Source organism: Rhinoderma darwinii, chromosome 3 (assembly GCF_050947455.1).
Source record: "Rhinoderma darwinii isolate aRhiDar2 chromosome 3, aRhiDar2.hap1, whole genome shotgun sequence".
Classification (NCBI taxonomy): Eukaryota; Metazoa; Chordata; class Amphibia; order Anura; family Rhinodermatidae; genus Rhinoderma; species Rhinoderma darwinii.
In genome coordinates, this window is record NC_134689.1 from 145,168,854 (window position 1) to 145,191,962 (window position 23,109).

The 23,109-nt window shown below is 39.8% G+C and overlaps 1 protein-coding gene across 1 annotated transcript in view; it reads right to left on the reverse strand.

Annotated features, from left to right (window-relative positions):
• Positions 1–247: 247 nt before the first annotated feature.
• Positions 248–23,109, reverse strand: part of EPYC (epiphycan) — a 54,751-nt gene continuing 31,889 nt past the window's right edge. Inside the window, exons 2-6 of the mRNA XM_075860096.1 lie at positions 22,055–22,220; positions 9,968–10,126; positions 8,004–8,206; positions 2,566–2,661; positions 248–560 (exon numbers count right to left, since the gene is read on the reverse strand). Of these exons, the coding sequence (XP_075716211.1) occupies positions 390–560; positions 2,566–2,661; positions 8,004–8,206; positions 9,968–10,126; positions 22,055–22,220 (795 nt within the window). The 3' untranslated portion in view covers positions 248–389. The remainder of the gene's footprint in view (positions 561–2,565; positions 2,662–8,003; positions 8,207–9,967; positions 10,127–22,054; positions 22,221–23,109) is intronic.

The window sequence follows — 23,109 nt, forward strand, 5'->3', positions numbered from 1 at the left end:
AAAAGAGCGGTATCAAGGTACAATAAAATAACACACAACCTTTATGTACATGTTTAGTCCAGCTGTAACACATTTCACATTTACGTAATTTGAAATGAAGTAATTTAGCCAGAAATTATTAGGTAGCATATAAAAAAAAATTGTCAAATTCAAAATTATGTTGTTTATGTTAACTAATTGGAAGAGGGTACTTAATGTACATTCTTGTGCATATTATTTTCCAGTTTTTAGTATATTTAATTTAAAATTTCTTTAAAATTGCATTTTATTTAGGGAAAACAAATTAGAAATTGTCATTTGAAGTTACATAGTATTTTATGTATTTTATATAGCCATGTAAATATCTTATTTGTGGGTGATGTATGCAGTTAATGTGTGGCCTTCTGACTTTAGACAAGTCTGCCAACTGGTATACGAGGTAAACACATAAAGGCCTGCGGTGTTCTACTCAGGTTAATAGGATTCCCATCTAGTCTGATATCTTCAAGAGCTCTTCTGGCATATGACAAATCTTTCATGTTACAAAAGGTATCTTCATGCATTTCCTGAATGTTGTTACCCTATAACAAAATTGAAAGAAAGTAAAATATCATAATTATTTTCTTACTTTTTCAACCAAAGTACAAAAAGTTAAACCATTAGGGTCAGTTGCTGCAGAACTTCTTTCACTGCAGAGTAATAGAGAAGCATCATGTACACTATTGATATAAAACTCTCCTCATCCTTAAAAAAAAAAAAAAAAAAAAGAAAGATCTGCAACATCTGAGGTCAGGGGTGGGCACATAAACCTTAGGGCCCCTGTGTAAGAACAGTATATGGGGCCCCTGATTTCCAATATCCCATCATAAATCACCCTCTTATGTCTCTCTTACAGTTTATCAGTAACCACAGTGGGCGCTCCTAACCTACTGGTCCCTTGTGGAGCTGCACAGGTTGCACCAATGGTATGTCCGCCCCGTCAGGTGTATGTTATGTTGTATGCATCTGCTGGCCCATAGAATACTATAATAAGCGCTGCAGATGTTGAAGAACCTTTTTTTTATTTTTTAAAAAGGGAGCACAACATGCCAGTCAGTGATTGACACAGAAGAACGTCCTACATAAGTGATCTGTGACGGACTGCTTCTGCAGGCATAGATAGGTAAAGTAGTTCCTATGTAGCACCATTCAACTCTATAACCATCTGGTTCAGACATCAGGATGATATTATTTACAGACATGTCAGTGAAAATTCTCCATTAACTTTCACGATATGCATATTATTGTTCTAAACAAGACCAGTCCCCTGCAGACTATCAGGTATTATATTGACCGTGTTTGTTACCCAAACAATCCGGAACATGACAACTACTACTGCAAGCCATGTAAATTCAAGAAAAGGAATGAGCTCCAAAAAACAGAAGCTGGGCTCTTTTGTAACAAATTATCTTATAGCCGAAAATTATAACTTGATTAAAAAACGAATGAAAAAAATTGTATTTATGTGCCATTAAAAAAATTCACAACCCATAATGCTATATTTATGTGTGGATGCAGATTGCAATTGTGAGTAAATATTTTATTAGATGGGGATACTTTGTAAACAATAGCACTCTCCAAACAATCTTGCTTCAGTCATCATTGTGTTAGTTTCACTCACTAAAAACGCTGGACAAAATATCTATCTACAGTATTAGGGTAGGACTACACAGCGACTTTGTCCATGACACAGGTCACGTGGCCAAAGATTGCTGTAATGCCCTGCCTCCATCGAAGATAATGAAAGTCAATGTGGCTGCGCACTGACCCCAAGGTTGCCGTGACCGCGACTTGACAGTTGCAAGAAATCTATCTACTAGATATTTTGCGACTGTTGTGTCGCAGTCGTTGCAACCCGTGGTTTGCAATGCAGCCACATTGACTTTCAATGCCTGCAACGGGCAGGGCGACACAGCAATCTTTGGAGCTGTGCTGCGGCCAAAGTCATCGTTTAGCCCTAGCCTTACAGAAGATATAGATAGTATTTGTCCTTTAATGACAGCCGCTATAATAGGAGAGCGGGGATAGGGGATAGGGGGGATCATGTTCAGTCTCTCTACCTCAGCCTACATGTGAGGTTTGTGGTGTGAGAGGTTGGAGCACACAGCACCGCTCTGACATCACACCAGGAAGAACCCCTCAGCATAGTTATAGAAAAAATATGAACATTTAAAGAAATAATACAGAGAGACGGAAAAGACCCGAAATATGTAGATTATTCATATTTATTGCCGCATTACATCAAATACACATCTGCAGCTGGGATTATATGAATTTATTTTGTAACAATACATATACATTAGGTAACTAATAGCTCCAGATGTAAATTCAGAACTTGCAGATGATTTTAATCATATAATTTTGAATGTATAGTACACTATTGTGCTTCCATTTTTTTTCTGCACACAATAACATTTGTGCAATTAAACTCATTATTCAGATATGCATATCAATTGCCAAAGATTTTCTGCCATATATAAAAGTCTATCATGCTCTACTATTACGTCTTAAAATAAACCAATGTTTTATGTGCAAACTTGGGATTACCTGAAGATGAAGAGCCTGCAAATTATCAGGAAGAGGTATTGGGATATGGTCTAAGTTGTTGTCATTCAAGTACAAAATACGAAGATCTTTCAGGTCCTGAAAATAAAAAGAAATGACTTTCTTAAATGCAATTCATCTTTTATCTGCATTTTAACTTAAAGGTTATGTAAACCTTTGAAAGTGATTTTTTTATTTTTTTTTAAATAAAAATGTCAGTCAATGTGATTGGTGCAACTTTCAAATTAGTTTTTATTAAAAAAAACTTTAACTTTTTGAGATGCAGCTGCTTTGTATACTGTATACAGAGCAGCTGTATAGTTCGCTAAGACCTGAATCCGTCAGTCCTGCGGACCACACAGCGGGTCCTGCGTGTCTCTGTCACACAGGATCAACCTTTAAACTATCACATCTAAGTTATGAACTTAGATGTGATGAATAAATCCGCTTTCACTGAACCTGTCAGTCCTGCGAACCTGATGGGTTCAGTCACAGAGGATCGACCTTTAAACTATCACATCTAAGTTATGAACTTAGATGTGTAGATGTGATGGATAACTGGTGGATTCACCCGCTTTCACTGAACCTGTCAGTCCTGCGAACCTGATGGGTGCAGAATTCAGCAAACGCTAGAGCTGCTCTGTATACAGAATAGAGAGCAGCTGTATCTCAAAAAGTTAAAATAATACAAAAAAAATCACTTTTAAAGGTTTACATAGCCTTGAAAGGGACAAATATTTAAACAAAATAATAAAAAATATGGATTATAAAAAGGTGTGAACCATGAATTGTTCATCCAATTATTGTCTCTTGTTTTAAAATATGAAAGAGAGGTAAAACTAGAGGTAAAACTTTTGGCAATATCCAGATGAGGGTTTCACTTAAAGTATGTTTTAATTATGAGAACTTCCCATGGGTATTCTGTATATATCTCCTCCAAAATATGTATAACCATCCTGGAAACAACATCAGAGCAGCAATTTTGAACTCTCCTGTGTAAACATAGGTCTGCATTTTCTGCACATTTGCTTTCTCCGCTTACCCTTGGGTGCTAACAGTCACATTCATAAGTAATTGATTGGCGGTGGCAGTAGAGAGGGCAGTGGCAATGGCAGTAGGGAGGGCGGTACGCTGTGTTCCCACTCAGCAGCAGGTTGCAGCCTGATCTGGGGTCACACGAGCCTCCTCGGAGAGCTGACTCTGGCTGCTCGAGTTGCAGTAGAGCTACCAGCTCACATTTTCCTCAGCAGTCAGAGGGTTAGTGTGCTCTTCTTCCAGCAGTGTCCACCCCCATGGGGGTGGGCTTAAATCCATTTTCAGATTTTGCAAAGAATCAGAATCAGGGCGCTTTCACAGGGCGAATTTATCGAGTTCATTTGAATAATTTGGGCATGTACAGGAGGAGTAAAGGAATTGGTGAACTGGTCAATTTGAATTGTGTTACTAGCTTTGTAGTAAAGATGATGGTTTAGATCCTAGAGTTAGCAGGGATTGAAACCAATAATTTACAGGTTATCTTTTTTCGCACACAACTATAGATCAATCTGCTCTGCTTCACCTGCTATAGTACATGCTGCCCACAGATCAGATTGCATGGTTGGCGTGATAGGTTTCCTTTAACCCCGTCTCGCCGCAGCCATTTTTCAGATTTTCATTTTCGTTTTCTCCTCCCTACCTTCAAAAAGCCATAACTTTTTTAGTTTTCTGTCGATATAGTCCTATGAGGGCTTGATTTTTGCGGAACGAGTTGTAGTTTTTCGTAGCACCATTTATTGTGCCATATAATGTACTAGGAAACAGGAAAATAATTATTTGTGGGGTAGAAAATGTGCTTCGTTTTTACAGGATTCACTGTGCAATTAAAACAACATGTTAACTTTATTCTGTGGGTCAATACGATTACGGTGATACCAAATATATATATCGTTATTTCTATATTTTCCTACTTTTACAAGTAAAAACCTAAGTGTAAAAAATAAGATTTATTTTGTGTCGCCAAATTCCGAGAGCAATTACTTTTTTATTGTTCCGTCGATTAAAAGGTATGAGGGCTTATTTTTTTGCGGGATAAGCTGTAGTTTTTAATTATACAATTTTAGGGTACATGCGACATTTTGATCACTTTTTTTTTCATTTTTTGTGGGAGATTAGGTGACCAAAAAAATAGAGATTCTGATGTTTACAATTATTTATTTTTTGACGGCGTTCACAGTGCGGGTTAAATAATGATATATTGTAACAGTTCAGACTTTTACGGATGCGGCGATACCAATTATGTTTATTTATTTATTTTTTTACTATTCTCTAGGGGGAAAATGGGAAAAGTTTTTGTTTTTTTTTACTTTTAATTAAATTATTTATTTTTTTTACATAAAAAAAAACCTTTATTTTACTTATTTTTACTTTTTTTATTAGTCCCCCTAGGGGACTTCAACCAGCGATCGTTAGATCGCTTGCACTATATACTGCAATACTAATGTATTGCAGTATATCGTGATTCTGACAGGCTTCTATTAAGCCCTGCAAGAGGCATGGCTTAATAGGAGCACAAAGATGGTGGACCTGAAGGCCTTCATTAGGCCCCCAGTCAGCCATAGCAACCATCGCCACCACGCCATTGGATTTCGGGGGGCGCGATGAGCTATTAGAGGGGGTCGTCCCCCTCTTTCTAACAATTGAAATGCTGCGGTCGCTATTGACCGCGGCATTAAACGAATTAAACGAGCGGGATACCGCTGAAGCATCGTATGGAGCAGGTTCACTCCATGAGCCCGTTCCATAGTTCCCCAACCATAGCTAAAGGGGTTTTACTATAAAGGACATATTTGACTTATCCACAGGATATGCCATAAATGTCCAATAGATGCGGCACCCACCTCTGGGACCCGCACCTATCTCTAGAACGGGGCCCCATAAAATGCTGTTCTACCGCTCTGGCTGACGCGTGTGATTCCTGACCATGAAGAAGAAAACAGTGTAGCTCCCTGAGCTACTCTGTTTCCGTAAGTCCTATAGAACTGAATGGTAGTTACGGAAACAGCTTATCTCGGAATCTACGCTGTTTCCGTAACTGCTATTCTCTACTATGGGACTTACGGAAACAGCATAGCTCAGCGAGCTACGTTGTTTTCTTCTTCATGGTCGGGAAGCACATGCTTCAGCCGGAGCACAGAGCGGCAGAACTGGGTTTAGGGGGGCCCGTCCTGGAGATACAGTGGAGGAAATAAGTATTTGATCCCTTGCTGATTTTGTAAGTTTGCCCACTGTCAAAGTCATGAAGAGTCTAGAATTTTTAGGCTAGGTTAATTTTACCAGTGAGAGATAGATTATATTAAAAAAAAAAAAGAAAATCACATTGTCAAAATTATATATATTTATTTGCATTGTGCACAGATAAATAAGTATTTGATCCCCTACCAACCATTAAGAGTTCAGCCTCCTCCAGACCAGTTACACACTCCAAATCAACTTGGTGCCTGCATTAAAGACAGCTGTCTTACATGGTCACCTGTATAAAAGACTCTTGTCCACAGACTCAATGAATCAGTCTGACTCTAACCTCTACAACATGGGCAAGACCAAAGAGCTTTCTAAGGATGTCAGGGACAAGATCATAGACCTGCACAAGGCTGGAATGGGCTACAAAACCATAAGTAAGATGCTGGGTGAGAAGGAGACAACTGTTGGTGCAATAGTAAGAAAATGGAAGACATACAAAATGACTGTCAATCGACATCGATCTGGGGCTCCATGCAAAATCTCACCTCGTGGGGTATCCTTGATCCTGAGGAAGGTGAGAGCTCAGCCGAAAACTACACGGGGGGAACTTGTTAATGATCTCAAGGCAGCTGGGACCACAGTCACCAAGAAAACCATTGGTAACACATTACGCCGTAATGGATTAAAATCCTGCAGTGCCCGCAAGGTCCCCCTGCTCAAGAAGGCACATGTACAGGCCATCTGAAGTTTGCAAATGAACATCTGGATGATTCTGAGAGTGATTGGGAGAAGGTGCTGTGGTCAGATGAGACTAAAATTGAGCTCTTTGGCATTAACTCAACTCGCCGTTTTTGGAGGAAGAGAAATGCTGCCTATGACCCAAAGAACACCGTCCCCACTGTCAAGCATGGATGTGGAAACATTATGTTTTGGGGGTGTTTCTCTGCTAAGGGCACAGGACTACTTCACCGCATCAATGGGAGAATGGATGGAGCCATGTACCGTCAAATCCTGGGTGACAACCTCCTTCCCTCCACCAGGACATTCAAAATGGCTCGTGGCTGGGTCTTCCAGCACGACAATTACCCGAAACATACAGCCAAGGCAACAAAGGAGTGGCTCAAAAAGAATCACATTAAGGTCATGGAGTGGCCTAGCCAGTCTCCAGACCTTAATCCCATCGAAAACTTAAGGAGGGAGCTGAAGATCCGAGTTGCCAAGCGACAGCCTCGAAATCGTAATGATTTACAGATGATCTGCAAAGAGGAGTGGGCCAAAATTCCATCTAACATGTGTGCAAACCTCATCATCAACTACTAAAAATGTCTGACTGCTGTGCTTGCCAACAAGGGTTTTACCACCAAGTATTAAGTCTTGTTTGCCAAAGGGATCAAATACTTATTTCTCTGTGCACAATGCAAATAAATATATATAATTTTGACAATGTGATTTTTTTTTTTTTTTTTTATATAATCTATCTCTCACTGGTAAAATGAACCTAGCCTAAAAATTCTAGACTGTTCATGTCTTTGACAGTGGGCAAACTTACAAAATCAGCAAGGGATCAAATACTTATTTCCTTCACTGTATGTGTTGGTCCCAGAGGTGGGTGCCACATCTATTGGACATTTATGCCATATCCTGTGGATATGCCATAGATGTCACTGATTGGAAAACCTATTTAATGATGGCATGTCGCTAGAATATGCAATCACTAGCAAATGGCTATGGATTCTTCAGTGTTTGCCTTTAGAATAAGGCTTCTCGCCAGTTGCTGTGCTTCAATTGAATGAGGATGTGTTCATTCTCTGATTCCAAGTTGTCAGAACCCCCACTGATCAGAATGTTATGGCATATTCTGGCAATATGCCATAACATTCTGTGATTGGAATTCCCCTTTAATAATAAGGCATACAATCTGGCTGCGTGGAGCTATCACCACTTCCATATTAGAAGGCAGGTGCATAATTTTACAAAATGTTAGTTATATGTCCTGTTTGAAGAGTATCATATCAAACTCCCATTTTTTTCTGCAAATCATTGAATTTAGATATGTTAATATGCAAGGGTCTGATTTGGTGTCCTTTTATTGAATCAACATATATGGCTAAACATATTCCAAAAGAAAACTCTTTTAGAAAACATTTGGCTAATGAAAGTCTATGAGCTCATTCACATGTGGTGTCAACCTAACCTTATCTTGATTGACTTTATCTACATACTTTGAATGCCTCCTGTTTAATTCCTTTGCGTCCAAGTCTATTCTTGCTGAGATCAATGAAATTCAGAGAGTTTGGCAGTTCTGGAAGCTGTCTTATCCTGTTATCCAAAAGTGAGAGCTCATTAAGCTGTGGCAAACTCCTAAATGCATCTTCATCGATTTCTGATATGATATTTGACGTCAAATCAATCTTCTGTAATTTGTCTGAAAGAAGTAAAAAAAATTAAGTTATTACATTTGTTCAGAACATCAGAATTAGAAATTATATTTATAACATATGAGCAATTCTTATTTATATATTCATATTTTCAAAAAGAGATCTTGCAGCACTCCGGTAGGCAATAAAAAAAGTGTAGTTTATTCAGTCAACATCAAGAAAAATGCAACGTTTCAGTCCTGCATATATATATATATATATATATATATATATATATATATATATTTTTTTTTATTATTATTTTTTTCTTCGTTTAGAAATAATTTTTATAATATGTATGACGGCTTGTTTTTGTGGAATGAGTTGTATTTTTCAATGGCACCATTTTGGGTTATATATAATTTATTGGTTAACTATTATTTATTTTTTTGGAAGCGAAACATGCCAGGGTTAGATACCTCTGGCATGGCCTAATAGGCAGATATCAATGGCAGGCAGACTTAGGTTCTCAAGGTCAGAGGTCTCCAATCTTTTGTATTTCAAATACAATAGCTGGTAATGAGCGATTCTGAATTTTAAAAGGGAAAATACCTATTGACCCCCAGTACTATTTTGGAAATTAGGACCAAGCATTATTTTTCGCTTTTTCACATCGCATTCCAAAAGCCATACCTTTTTTATTTTTCCACCGAAATGGCAGTATGAGGACTAGTTTTTGTCTTCAGGACAAGTAGTATTTTTTAAGGGCCTCATTTTGGGGTACATATTATTTTTTTAACTTTTGTTAACTTTTGTTTGGAAAGGAATTAAAAAAAACAGCTATTCCACCACTGTTTTTTTGCGTTTTACATTTACGCCGCTAACCGTGCAGTGTAAAAAAGATTTTACCTTTATTCAATGGGTCGAGACATTTATGGTAAAACCAAATATGTATAGATTTTATGTTTTCTTAATTTTGCACAATAAAAACGCTTTTAAACCAAATTAATTATATTTAGGCACTCTCTGGGACTTACAAAGCGATTGTTTAATCGCTGATATAATGCTTTGCTAAACTCAGTGTACCAAAGCAAACTGCCTGTCAAAGTAAAACTGATATGCAATCTGTTAGGCCATACATGCAGCAATGGCCCTAGCCGGGACGTTCATGTATCTGATAATGTGGGTAGGGGATAAAGATATGACCAATTGTCTAGTAATGCTATGACATCTCTGATGCCACTGGTGTATTTGCAGCGGCCAACAGCAGAGGAGCCACCTGTAGGGGTCCCAATAGCCACAAGTGGCTCCTGAGTGACTAGTTAGGCTGTATCTTGAGGTTCACTTACAACCACATAATTGCCTGGGTTGTCTGATTTAGAAAACCGATTGTCAAATACCAAATTGTCAAAAAAAACATTGTCAAATACCATATTAAGGAATTGCAAACTAATAGAGGGAAGTTCCCGATTCAGGACCCTCATCTATTGGCCAGAGCACAGTGGCTTCAAAGAGTGTCTCTCAGTCTGGAAGACTCAACATGTCCAGTCATTAATTTCAACGGGAACTATGTAATTCTTAATTTCCCTGGTATGGCACTGCAGTGAAACTAAATGCTTACTGTCAAATGTCCCCACAGGTTACAACTGGTCACTGGCGATCCCATCAACAGTAAGTCCTGTGATCGACTTATTGTCAGGGGACTCTTCCAACAAAAAGGGATTGTCTATTGCGGAAAACCCCCCTATTACATTACAGCATGATAATACATTACAGGATTTTATTACATTACATTATTTATTAATAACTAATTTATAAAGAATACATACTTAGATATGTAAAATCATTCTTGTTGATCTTGCTTATCTTATTGAAACGTAAGTAGACATGAGTAGTGTCTTTAGGAAGTGGTGGAACTGAATCGAGGTTGTGGTCATCGCAGTAAACGGTAGTGCGAATGCATGCACAGAGAATACAAGTTGAGATTCCTGAATGACAAAGACAGTAATAAAGTAGATTGTTGAGTGTTACATATTTCAAAGGCAGTGCTCAACATTAATGACAAATGCTACAAATTCTAGACACCTCTACCCTGAAAATGTTCTCTAGTATCTGTTTTATAATGAATAATTGTCATCATAAACTTTAAAGAGGATCTGCAACTAGTTTATTAATTCACTATCTCCTAACTAATCTAATAGGTGCTGTGATGCTGATCAAAAACATTTATTATTTGCAAAGTTATGAGCATTTTTCTAAATATGCTAATTTGGCTATACTTGCCAAATAGGAGGTGACTCTTTCTTTTCACTCTGGGCGGTGTATTGGTTTCTGTCTGACACTGTCCAATCGTGATACAGCTTCTCCCCCTTCCCTGCCCAGCAACTCAGCCTGATCATTTAGTATACAGCTTCCATTTCTGACTGTGTTTTCAACTGGTGATATCTCCGGTTGTATTGCCATACGAAAGTTCAGAATCTCATCTTTTATATGACACCAGAACCACTGTTCTAGGTGGTCCACAGCCCGAGATATGGCTGTTTTATGTGATCTCCCTTTCCTCCAGCCTCAATCTCTCACACTGTGTTAAGCAGCTTCATACTGATAGGACAATGTCAGGGGCTGTGAGGTAGCGCCACCTTAGGAGAATCACTGGTGTCAATACCCACTTGTCAAGTATGACCTCATTTACATATTTAGAAAAAAAGCTCATAACTTTTAAAATAATAAACGTTTTGGGACACAATTTTCACTAGCATTATCAGTGTGACAGCGCCTATTAGATTAGCTAGCAGATTGGGCATTACTAAACTAGTGACAGATCCTCTTTAAACCTCACCACATCACCAAAAATGCACTGACTTGGCATTTCATGAGAGTAGCATTGCCTGCATCTGCCTGATCAATTCACTAGGACAATTTTTCTGCTCCTGGGGTGCAAGAGCCAAATCGTGCTTTGTGCCATTTACCATTCTTAGCACCACCTGCCTGACCACAACTATCCCTTCACTTAATCCCTGGCTGATATCCAGTGGCGTAGCTGTAGGCGTCGCAGCGGTCACAATTGCGACCGGGCCCCGAAGCCAGGGGGGCCGTGGCCTCCCCACCACATTTACGCCAGGTAACTAATGTAAGAATGCAGCATAAGCAGCATTAAAGCAGGACAGAAACCGTTTCCTAGTGGGCTTAAGAACCTTTAATGACGTTATGCCCATGTGACCTGACTTGCCTTTGAGGAAAAGAAACCCCGTCCACCGATCAGGTCCTTCTACCACAGTATAGCAGCAGCAGTCGGCACAAGAGAAGGGAGTCCCATCCACCTCTCAGGTCCTTGTACACAGCCACAGGTTGGTGAGTGCTTCTTCAACCCCCCATCTCCCTCCATCATCCATTGTCTCTCCTTTACTTGTCTCTCCTGAACCCAACTCCTGTAGGGGTTGTTAACTTTTTTAATTCACCATGCGTTTTTGCCACGATTTTTGTAATCGCTGCAAAAATGGCGCGGTTTTGCCACGATTATGAAACTTACAGCAAAACCGCACCATTCATATCACAATACAGAAGATTGTTTAAAAAAAATTAGTACAAGACACATAAAAATAGTAGGCTTAATTCACAGTGCGGTCAAATCACATCATGTGCTGCGATTTTGTGAAAACCGTGTCAAAAAACGCAATTTGACCGCACTGTGAATACTGTATATCCTGATATCACAAGTAGAAAGAAAACATAGGTATAATGAGTGCTGCAGGATGAAGCCACTAGTTCTTTAAAGTATAACCGCTAGGTGGTGCCTTTATCAATTATATGATTACGGTTTGGTAACGCTTAGGGCTAGTTCACACAGTCTTTTGATGCGGAAAACACGTCGGAAACCGCGCCATAAAACGTACGAAATCGCCTCCCATTGAGTTCAATGGGAAGAGGAGGAGTTTTTTCCCGTGATATCAATGGGAGGCAGAGAAAGCGGTTTTCACTGCGTTCTTGCCCAATAATGCGGCAAAAAATGTGGCAAGTGTTCTGCCGGCAGGTCAAAATGTGCCTGCAAAAACTCTGTGTGAACTAGGCCTTAGTATTTAACAATAAAGTAATTATAAACTACACGGGCCCCTGTTACTATAGTAACAGTTTACTTACCCTCCTCGTTCCTGGACGTCTTTCAGTGTCACAGTGCTATGTGCGCCGCGCACATCCTCATGACACTGAATGGCATCAGGACCTGCTCTTGCCATGTGGTAGGCTTAGATACAGGGCCCAGCAGACAGTATCACATATGGTGTATCAAGGCCCGTAGTTGCCACTAGCGTTCTGCTCGGGGACTCAAGCAATGCTCCTGTGGTTACTGTGCATATTTGGACAGTGATGTCGGAAGCTCCCCGAGCTTTAGTTTAACGTATACCTGTGATGGATGCCATACAGTTGCATCTGCCACCCGTACGCTCCCAGGCCTAATTCACATTTGCGTTGGAGGCTCCGTTAGGGGCCTTCATTGCAGATTCCGCTGAAAATCCTGGAAACAATAGCGTAGCATGCTGCGCTATTGTTTCGGGTAAAACCACAGACATCCCAATGAAACCCATTAGAGACAATGTAGCAGAACAACAGAATGCTGAACGCAGATGTGAAGAGGGCCTTAACTGGTTACTAGCGATCATTCACCTACTTTTGAAAGTAGGTGAATGTCCGCTAATAACTTCTACTGCAGGGACTCCTTTGTATCTGAAGGAGTCCCCGCACTAGTTTTTTTTTAGTGGCTGACAGGCCCGAGATGCACCAGAATTTTGGGTGATCGTTCGCTTCTTACAAGCCTCATTAAACGAAGCAGTGACTGCTCTAAGCCGTCATTGGTTAGTTTACATCACATGGTGACCAGCACCTCAGTTAATTGTCCTACTTTTAAAAGTAGGCCAATGACCCGGTGATAACCTGGGACCATGTGATTTAAACTATCCAATGAGAGCTTCGAGCAGTCACTGCTTCCTTAACTGTCACGGACCCAGGAAAGGTAAGTATAATTATTGTTTTGCTTTTTTTAAATGTTACTAATGTTTTTTTTCTGTGTGTGTTTTTTTTACAGGTTCGGTTGTTGGACTACATCGGATTTGAGGACTACTTCCAAAAAGTTTTTTTTATTTTTAATAAAATGGTTAACGAGGGTTGTGTGCGGGAGTTTTATTTCAATCAAATATTTTTTATATGTTTCTGGTATTTTTTAAACTTTATTCTTATCGCCTTTGTAATGGCCGCTGACTGATTGACAGCGTCTATTACTAAGGCGGGGCTTAATGTTAGCCAGTGAAAAGGCTAACACTAACCCCATTTTTATCCCGGTACTCACCGCCACCAAGGGTACCAGGAAGAGCCAGGTACAATCCAGTACCCGACCATCTGTAGTGATGGTCGGGCACTGGGGCGGCCGCAGGCTGATATTATTAGGCTGGGAAAGGGCAGAAATTGTGGCCCTTCCTACCTTGGTAATGCCAACCTGCTGCTGCTATGTTGTATCTGGCTGGCTATGAAAATGAGTGGGACCACACATCATTTAAAAAAATAAAATAAAAACAAACAATTGGAATAAACTATGTGGGGTCCCCCCATTTTTCATAACCAGCCAGATACATAACATAAGCAAGCTAGCATTACCAGGGTGGGAGGGCCACTGTTTCTGCCCTTTCCCAGCCTAATAATACCAGACTGCGGCCGCCCCCATTGCCCGACCATCACTACAGATGGTTGGGTACTGGATCGTACATGGCTCTTCCCGGCATCCCTGGTGGAGGTGGGTACCGGGGTAATAATGGGGGTTAGTGTTAAGCCCCATCTTAGTAATGGACATTGTCAATCAGCCAACGACCATTACTAAGGCAGTTGTAAAAAAGTTTACAAAAATTTAAAGGCAGAAAAATAGTTTTATTGAAATCAAAACACCCACACAACCCTCATTAACCATTTTATTGAGAGTACAAAACCACTGTCATTGAAGTAGTCCTCAAATCCAACAACCGAACCTGTAAAAAAACACAAACACCAAAAAATAATTTGTAAAAAAAGCAAAGCAATTATTATATTTACCTTTCCTGGGTCCATCGCTGGTGCCGCAATGTGAATGAGCTAGGCCCAGTATCTAAGCCTATCATATGTGATAAAGTCTGCTGAGCCGTGTATCTAATCCTATCCATAGCCATAGGGTCGTAGTGCTATAGATATGCTTTCTCTGATATATATATATATATATATATATATATATATACATACAGTGAAGGAAATAAGTATTTGATCCCTTGCTGATTTTGTAAGTTTGCCCACTGTCAAAGACATGAACAGTCTAGAATTTTTAGGCTAGGTTAATTTTACCAGTGAGAGATAGATTAGATTTAAAAAAAAAACAGAAAATCACATTGTCAAAATTATATATATTTATTTGCATTGTGCACAGAGAAATAAGTATTTGATCCCTTTGGCAAGCAAGACTTAATACTTGGTGGCAAAACCCTTGTTGACAAGCACAGCAGTCAGATGTTTTTTGTAGTTGATGATGAGGCTTGCACACATGTTAGATGGAATTTTGGCCCACTCCTCTTTGCAGATCATCTGTAAATCATTAAGATTTCGAAGCTGTCGCTTGGCAACTCGGATCTTCAGTTCCCTCCATAAGTTTTCGATGGGATTAAGGTCTGGAGACTGGCTAGGCCACTCCATGACCTTAATGTGCTTCTTTTTGAGCCACCCCTTTGCTGCCTTCGCTGTATGTTTCGGGTCATTGTCGTGCTGGAAGACCCAGCCACGAGCCATTTTTAATGTCCTGGTGGAGGGAAGGAGGTTGTCACTCCGGATTTGATGGTACATGGCTCCATCCATTCTCCCATTGATGTGGTGAAGTAGTCCTGTGCCCTTAGCAGAGAAACACCCCCAAAACATAATGTTTCCACCTCCATGCTTGACAGTGGGGACGGTGTTCTTTGGGTCATAGGCAGCATTTCTCTTCCTCCAAACAAGGCGAGTTGAGTTAATGCCAAAGAGCTAAATTTTAGTCTCATCTGACCACAGCACCTTCTCCCAATCACTCTCAGAATCATCCAGATGTTCATTTGCAAACTTCAGACGGGTCTGTACATGTGCCTTCTTGAGCAGGGGGACCTTGCGGGCACTGCAGGATTTTAATCCATTACGGCGTAATGTGTTACCAATGGTTTTCTTGGTGACTGTGGTCCCAGCTGCCTTGAGATCATTAACAAGTTCCCGCTGTGTAGTTTTTGGCTGAGCTCTCACCTTCCTCAGGATAAAGGATACCCCACGAGGTGAGATTTTGCATGGAGCCCCAGATCGATGTCGATTGACAGTCATTTTGTATGTCTTTCATTTTCTTACTATTGCACCAACAGTTGTCTCCTTCTCACCCAGTGTCTTACTTATGGTTTTGTAGCCCATTCCAGCCTTGTGCAGGTCTATGATCTTGTCCCTGACATCCTTAGAAAGCTCTTTGTTCTTGCCCATGTTGTAGAGGTTAGAGTCAGACTGATTAATTGAGTCTGTGGACAGGAGTCTTTTATACAGGTGACCATTTAAGACAGCTGTCTTTAATGCAGGCACCAAGTTGATTTGGAGCGTGTAACTGGTCTGGAGGAGGCTGAACTCTTAAGGGTTGGTAGGGGATCAAATACTTATTTCTCTGTGCACAATGCAAATAAATATATATAATTTTGACTATGTGATTTTCAGTTTTTTTTTTAATATAAACTATCTCTCACTGGTAAAATTAACCTAGCCTAAAAATTCTAGACTGTTCATGACTTTGACAGTGGGCAAACTTACAAAATCAGCAAGGGATCAAATACTTATTTCCTTCACTGTATATATATATATATATATATATATATATATATATATACATGCACACACATTTTTTAGGGGTGGATATATGTATTGAGGCTATTGCCCCTGACGTTTTAAGACATTAGCTACGCCCCTGGCTGCTAGTGCTGCATCGTTGGATTACTTAGAAAACCCAGCGATGCAGCTGAAAGATGTGGGCCGTTGGCCATGAAGAGGAGTTGGGGGGGGCATGAAGGACTTTTGCACCGGGGCCCGTAAGCCTTTAGCCACGCCCCTGCTGATATCTACTGGCAAGGGCAGCAACACTTCATGGCCAGTGGTTTGGAGAGGGGACTTTTACACAACCTGTTCCCTCAGGCAATTCTAGTAGCACCTTCTGGATCCAGCACTTCTTCAGGGTTCTCTGCAGGGCTATGTGTGGGTTTTATTTACTCTTGACATGCTTTCAGTATTTGAGTCTAAACTCATAGGCCATAAGTCCATCTAACTCTTGCAATACATTCATCCCAAGAATCACCCTTTCCACCTCCACTACTCCTTTCTTAGGGCAGGATTACACACCCAGTTTTGTTGCTGTGTTTGTGGCAGTTTTTAGCTCAGTTTTTTTTAGCCAAACATAGGAGTGGACACAAAAGAAAGGAGATGCATCCGTCTTATTTTTATACCTTTCCTTCCTTTTGGATCCACTTCTGGCTTTGTCTCAAACAACGGAGACAAAACTGATGCAAAAATTGCAACAAAACTGTGTGTGTGATCCAGGCTTTACTCAAATCTTGGCACCATATTGAGATGTCCACTTAAATCACTCCTATAATATGGATAGGCAAGGTTTTAGCCACCCTAAGGCACACCCAAGTTGCCTCTCTTCACATAACAAGGAGGGGAAGGCGTTTCAAAGACTGACTTGGCCATGGTTCTCACTTGGGATCTGGTGTCCACTAGACAGGTTAGCTCAACTATGTTAAATTTGGCCATCCCCTCCAGAGACGCCATTGGAGCTTCCATGTTCTAGTCTTTTTCTGAGACCAACTCTTCTGACTGGGCCACTGGGACCACCCAAACTTGTTCCTCCTTTTCTAAGGATATTGCTTCTTTCAGCACCCAGTGTATTATCCGTTCAGATTCTCGCTTTAGTTTCTCCCACAGGACTCTCTGCAAACTGGTCCTGCAGCACAACTTCAGCATTATTAAAGTACATGGCCCCTTATTCTTTCGTCAGCTGTAACATTGCCATCATTTCTTGTAGGTCTTTTGCAAACTGGGTCAGTGTTTCCTCCGCCAATGCTTGGAATTTACAAAGAGTCCTGGCCATAGCTATCGCTTCTCTTTGCCGTACTCGCTCGGTTTACACAGTGGCTTCTCCTAATCCCTGGCACTGGTTCCACTTAGAGTACTCACTGGCATGCTTCTCTGCACCCCGCTTCTCTGTAGACAGGTAACACAGGCCACTTCTGGAACGGTTTTACCCACATGTGCACGGACTGGAAACTTTTCAAACATCCACATCCTGTTGGGGCCAAATCTCCTTTCCCAGAAATAGCCTCTCCAAATACATCTTCTTCTTAAGGTATTTGTCTCCCCCTTGTAGTGACTGCGGGTTACATGGGAACAATAATTCCTTTTTGTAACATTGATATCCACCTCATTTTTATATGAAGTTGTAGATAATTTGTCACGTGCTTTTGCTAGACTTGGAAAATCCTTACGTTTCCCATTAAACTGGTACATTGCTTTAGCAGACAGTGGGGTGTTAGATGGGGACAAACCAAAACTTTAGCAGTACGGTGATTGCCCTGTAACTCTGGCAGCATCAGAATCTTTCTCTGTATAATAGTTTAGCCGGTGAAGTTGCAAGTGATAAATTCCATTTTGTAGATACATTATATGAACCAAAAGTATGTGGACAGCCCTCCAAGTAATTGGTTTCAGGTGTTTTAGCCTCACCCATTGCAAACAGGTGAATAAAATCAATTAGGGTATGTTCACACTGCAGCCTCCATTACGGCTGAAATTACGGAGCTGTTTTCAGGAGAAAACAGCTGCGGCATTTCAGACGTAATGGCAAGTGCAGGCGCTTTTCGCTGCGTCCATTACGGACGTAATTGGAGCTGTTTTTCCTTGGTGTCAATGGAAAACGGCTCCAATTACGTCTCAAGAAGTGACAGGCACTTCTTTGACGCAGGTGTCTTTTTTATGCGCCGTCTTTTGACAGCGGCGCGTAAAAAAAATGACCGTTGGCACAGAACATTGTAAAGCCCATTCAAATGAATGGGCAGATGTTTGCAGACGCTTTGGAGCCGTATTTTCGGACGTAATTCGGGGCTAAAACGCCCGAATTACGTCCGTAAATAGGGTGTGTGAACCCAGCCTTACACAGCCATGCAATCTACAGAGAAAAACATTGGTAGTAATAAGGGTCGTACTGTAGAGTTCAGTGACTTTAACCCCTTCCCGACATTTGACGTATCCATACGCCAAAGTCAGGTAGGGGAAGTATGGAACACGCTCACTTAATAGAAGCCTGTCAGAATCAAGATATACTGCAATACATTAGTATTGCAGTATATAGTGCAAGCGATCCAACGATCGCTGGTTGAAATCCCCTAGGGGGACTAATAAAAAAAAGTATAAATTAGTAAAATAAATGTATGTAAAAAAAAAAAATTCAAATAAAAAATTCAAAAAACCCCTCTCTTCCCATTTTCCCCCTAGAGCATAGTAAAAAAAATAAATAAATAAACATAATTGGTATCGCCGCATCCATAAAAGTCTGAACTATTACAATGTATCATTATTAAACCCGCACAGTGAACGCTGTAAAAAAAATAAAATTGTAAACGCCAGAATCTCTATTTTTTGGTCACCTCATCTCCCACAAAAAATGAAATAAAAAGTGATCAAAACTTTGCATGTACCCCAAAATGGTATAATTAAAAATTACAGCTTATCACGCAAAAAAATAAGCCCTCATACCATTTAATCGACGGAAAAATAAAAAAGTCATGGCTTTTTGCCACAAGTTAGCTCATGAAGTTACTGTTTTTATAGATTTGCCCCAATCTACTGTTAGTGCCATGATTGTGAAGTAGAATCATCTAGGTCATACTGCCTGCATGCTGCCTCCATAAAGTCATTGGGGCCACGCTGCAACTCCCAGCTAGCCGTCACAACAGACGCAAAAATTCCAGCATGTTCAAAATTCTTGCAACTGTCATGTCGCAGTCGCGGCAAGTTGCGGGTCGCAACTTTCATTATCCGCGATGCAGGCAGGGCGACACAGCGATTTTCAAAACATCTCTTGACATACCATGCTCAGCCAAGCATTCTGTCCTTTCACTCTGGCACTTGGTGGTGATCTCAGCTCCTTGCTATCTTCATGACTACATTTTTTTTAAAATGATAGTGGTCCAATGTTTTGCCAATACCGTATTTTATAAAAACAATATTTTATTTAAAAAAAACATCATAGCTTTGATGTCTTTTATAATTTTATATTAACCAATTATTTACAGAAATTATGATCATTCTCAACAACATTTTCAACATGTTTTTGGTTAGGTTTTGGCCATCTGATTTTTCCAAGCTTACATGGGATACATCTTCACTATGCACTACAGATTGTGTTAATTTACATCTGTAGAAGTATTTTATAATATCACAGGTTGCTCACATATGTAGATGGAGATGTATAAAAAGAAACCTACGTGGCTACTCAATGTGTACAATGGACACCTGTTGATTATAATGACCTCCTGCCAAACTTCTAAGCAATGGATTTTCAAAGAAGACAAGCACTGATACTGTAGTTTCCCTATGGCTAGCAGATGTTCATTAAAACAGGCTCACAGCAGCAATACTCCTTACAATCAGAATGCTTAGGGTGGACTGGCAATACGTGAAAGTATCGCCAAATCTAGACAACTCCTTTATGCCTCCATCGTTCATGGATGAACCATAATATAGTTGTGTCCATGAACCTTTATGCACAGACTTCTTGATGTGACAAACTGGACTCTGTATATGTTTATACTGGTAAAAAGAAAACCCAAATCTTAAGTAGCGTTTTTTTTTTTTTTTTTTTTTACAACATTATCACAGAACATTGTGTACCTGCAAAGGAACAAATTGTATCACAATTATGGTTTTGGATCATACAGTTCTACCTATTTAATTATATACAGATTTATATTTGTTTAATGGAGTAAAAGTCACTGTTACTAGAAAAAAAATGGTTAAGAAAAACCCAAAAAGTAAAGGTAGCTAGAACACAAGGGGGTTTAGGTACTAAATTTAAAACGTGGCTCCGTTATGTATACGTTTATGTATTTTTCCATTCTGTCTTAATTTGTGAAACTCAAGATTTGCTCCAAACCAAGATAGCGAGAAGGTGATGTAAAAAAATATGAAAGTGCATGTATGTAATGTGCAGGCATAGCTATAGGGGTTACACAGGTTGTAGTCGTGTCAGGGCCCAAAAGATTCCTTTGTTGCATATGAAGTGACCAGATCTATTAAAGACGTGTGATAGTTGGTGGACTCTGTTACATATTTCGGGACCCAGGAGCTTCATGTATCGCCACTAGGTGCAGGTTCAGAGCGCTATTGTACTGTCTAAACAAGATTACTATTTGGTTGTAGAGATTGCTATGAAAAATTAAAAGGGTTCATTGAGATGCATTTACTATTTTGTGTACAGTCAGATGGCAATGTGTATCCATAAATAAACTTCAATAAATTATTATATCTAAAGAGGTGGTTTTTCAAATGTAACGTCATTTTATTAGAATGAGCTGAATCTTCATTGTTTATCTTTGCAGTCACTTTTTGAAATCTGATAGTGATCGGCCTATATACCTATACATATATATACCAACTGCAGCCCCATAAGTTGCAAAAACAACCATGCATTACGAAATGTACAGAGCTGTAATATAGCACCCCTGGAAGTCTATGGGCCCCTCACCCTTCTTTACCTTCACATGTCTCAAATTTCACATGTAGGCGTACAAAGGTTATTTTCCTGTCAGAATACAAAATTGTGCCATGTTGTATCAGATTCCGTCAGCATTGCCCCGTAGAAGTATTGCTTCTAGGGGAGAATATCTGCGTAATACAAAGCTGTAAGGAGGCATCATATAGTGGCACACTGCCAATGGCTCTGTTGTACGCAGCTGCAGGGTACAGGCTCCGTGCACACGACTCAGACGTATGAAAGAGGATTGATTTAGAGAAAGTTACTGGTGCAGGCAGATCAACACCTTGGGAGAATGCTCTGAAGTAAGACTTATTGGTTTGGAAGGAAAACCCAACAGTCCAGGCACAAGTAAACTTTTGATTGCTACATTTTACTATAGAATAAAAAAACATTGTAAAATTCAGCTGTACAACATGGCCGTCTAAAAAGATTTCTTTAAGAAATGGTTGCGTACTTTGCACCAATGATAGCACTACATTAGTAAAAACTTCATTTTCATCAACAGCAAGGAACCCTACTTAGATTTTTGCTATGAACACCCCCCTCCCACCACCACCTTTGCTCTATGTACATCACTGTGCTATAGAGACCAGGAACTACGACTACTGTTCTACCACCACATGAAAAAAACAATCCTGTCCATCAAAACATACACGCACGCACGCACGCACGCACGCACGCACACACACGCACACATACACGCACGCACGCACACACACACACACACACACACACACACACAGACACACACTCACATGCGAACGCACACACAGCAGAAAACTACCACCAAAAACATTCATGCCGTACTTTTCCTCCTAGTAATTGTTTTAATATTATTGATACGAAATCATGAGCTCAACATGTCCAGTAAGTTATCCAAAAGTAACATCCAAAAAGTAAGATAAAATTAAAAAACTGAAAAACTGCAAACTGTATAAAACATTAAATATCGCTGTATGACCATAAACGTTTTCTTCATAAATATATTTAATATAAACAGCGTTATTTCATTTATAGGTAATTCTAAACCATTTATTTAAAAAAAAAACAACAAAACATCTCACATCTGTGCGCTCAGCTCATGTAACTGAATACTAATGACACAAACCTCCACTTGCTTCCGGAGTTTGGACTCCAGGAGACAAGGGCCCCTGTGGTGAAGATCCATCAATTAACTTTGGTGTAGATTCCTCTTCTTCTTCAATTTCTTCTTGAACTGGTTCTGGAGATAGAATGGGTCTATTCACAATAGGCAGTACAGTTCCAATTTCTATCTGGAAAAGGAAAAATTATACTTATTGATCAGAAAAGAAATACTCCAGTAGAATTATTATGATTGGGTTTAGCAATATAAAGTTAGTCACTAGGTGTCGCTGTACAACAAATCCTTCTAACTTATACAATGTATTACACATCTAATAGGCTACGGCAGCTAGTACTGCACTATAATTATAAGCTAAGAAACATTTACCCTTTTTAGCAGAAGTATTGCAGAAGTGTACAAAAATGTATAGTCGTGGCTTTATCGTCTTAAATACAGTACTAAAGCATGCTGCTGTGTTGTCGTTCTGTTTGAAGAAGTATAATAGTGAAATGTAAAATATTTGATTTAAAATCATGATTTATCTTTAAAAATTATGAATAATATTAACGTTATAACATAGCTTTCCATAGTATAATTTATATATAACCACATTCAATCAAATAGATGCTCAGAAAGCACGCACGCTGTATACAAATATATTGTGGGATATTTATCAAAACTGAAGCAAAAAGAAAAAGCGGAGTAGTTACCCATAGCAACCAATCAACATACCCATAACAACCCATAGCGGTGCTGAAGTCCGCATATAGCCCCCATCTCAGTCTGTGCAATGTTCGGGACAACGTATGAGTATCCTTACTGCGGCCATGTCACATACTCTCATGTATAATGGACCAAGAGAGATTGCTGCTGTTAAACTTGAGAGACAGAGACCGAATATATAACAACAAGGAATGACAAGCTGTTATTATCACAGCAGTATTGGATTTCATACAAGCAGATAGAATCTCTGTCGCTACGGTGTGAGAGGGGTAATAAGAAGGGATGGCAAGTGTTATTAGAGATCACAAACAGTTGAGCTTTGACTGGAAAGGCTTCACAAAGTTTAACTTCACGTG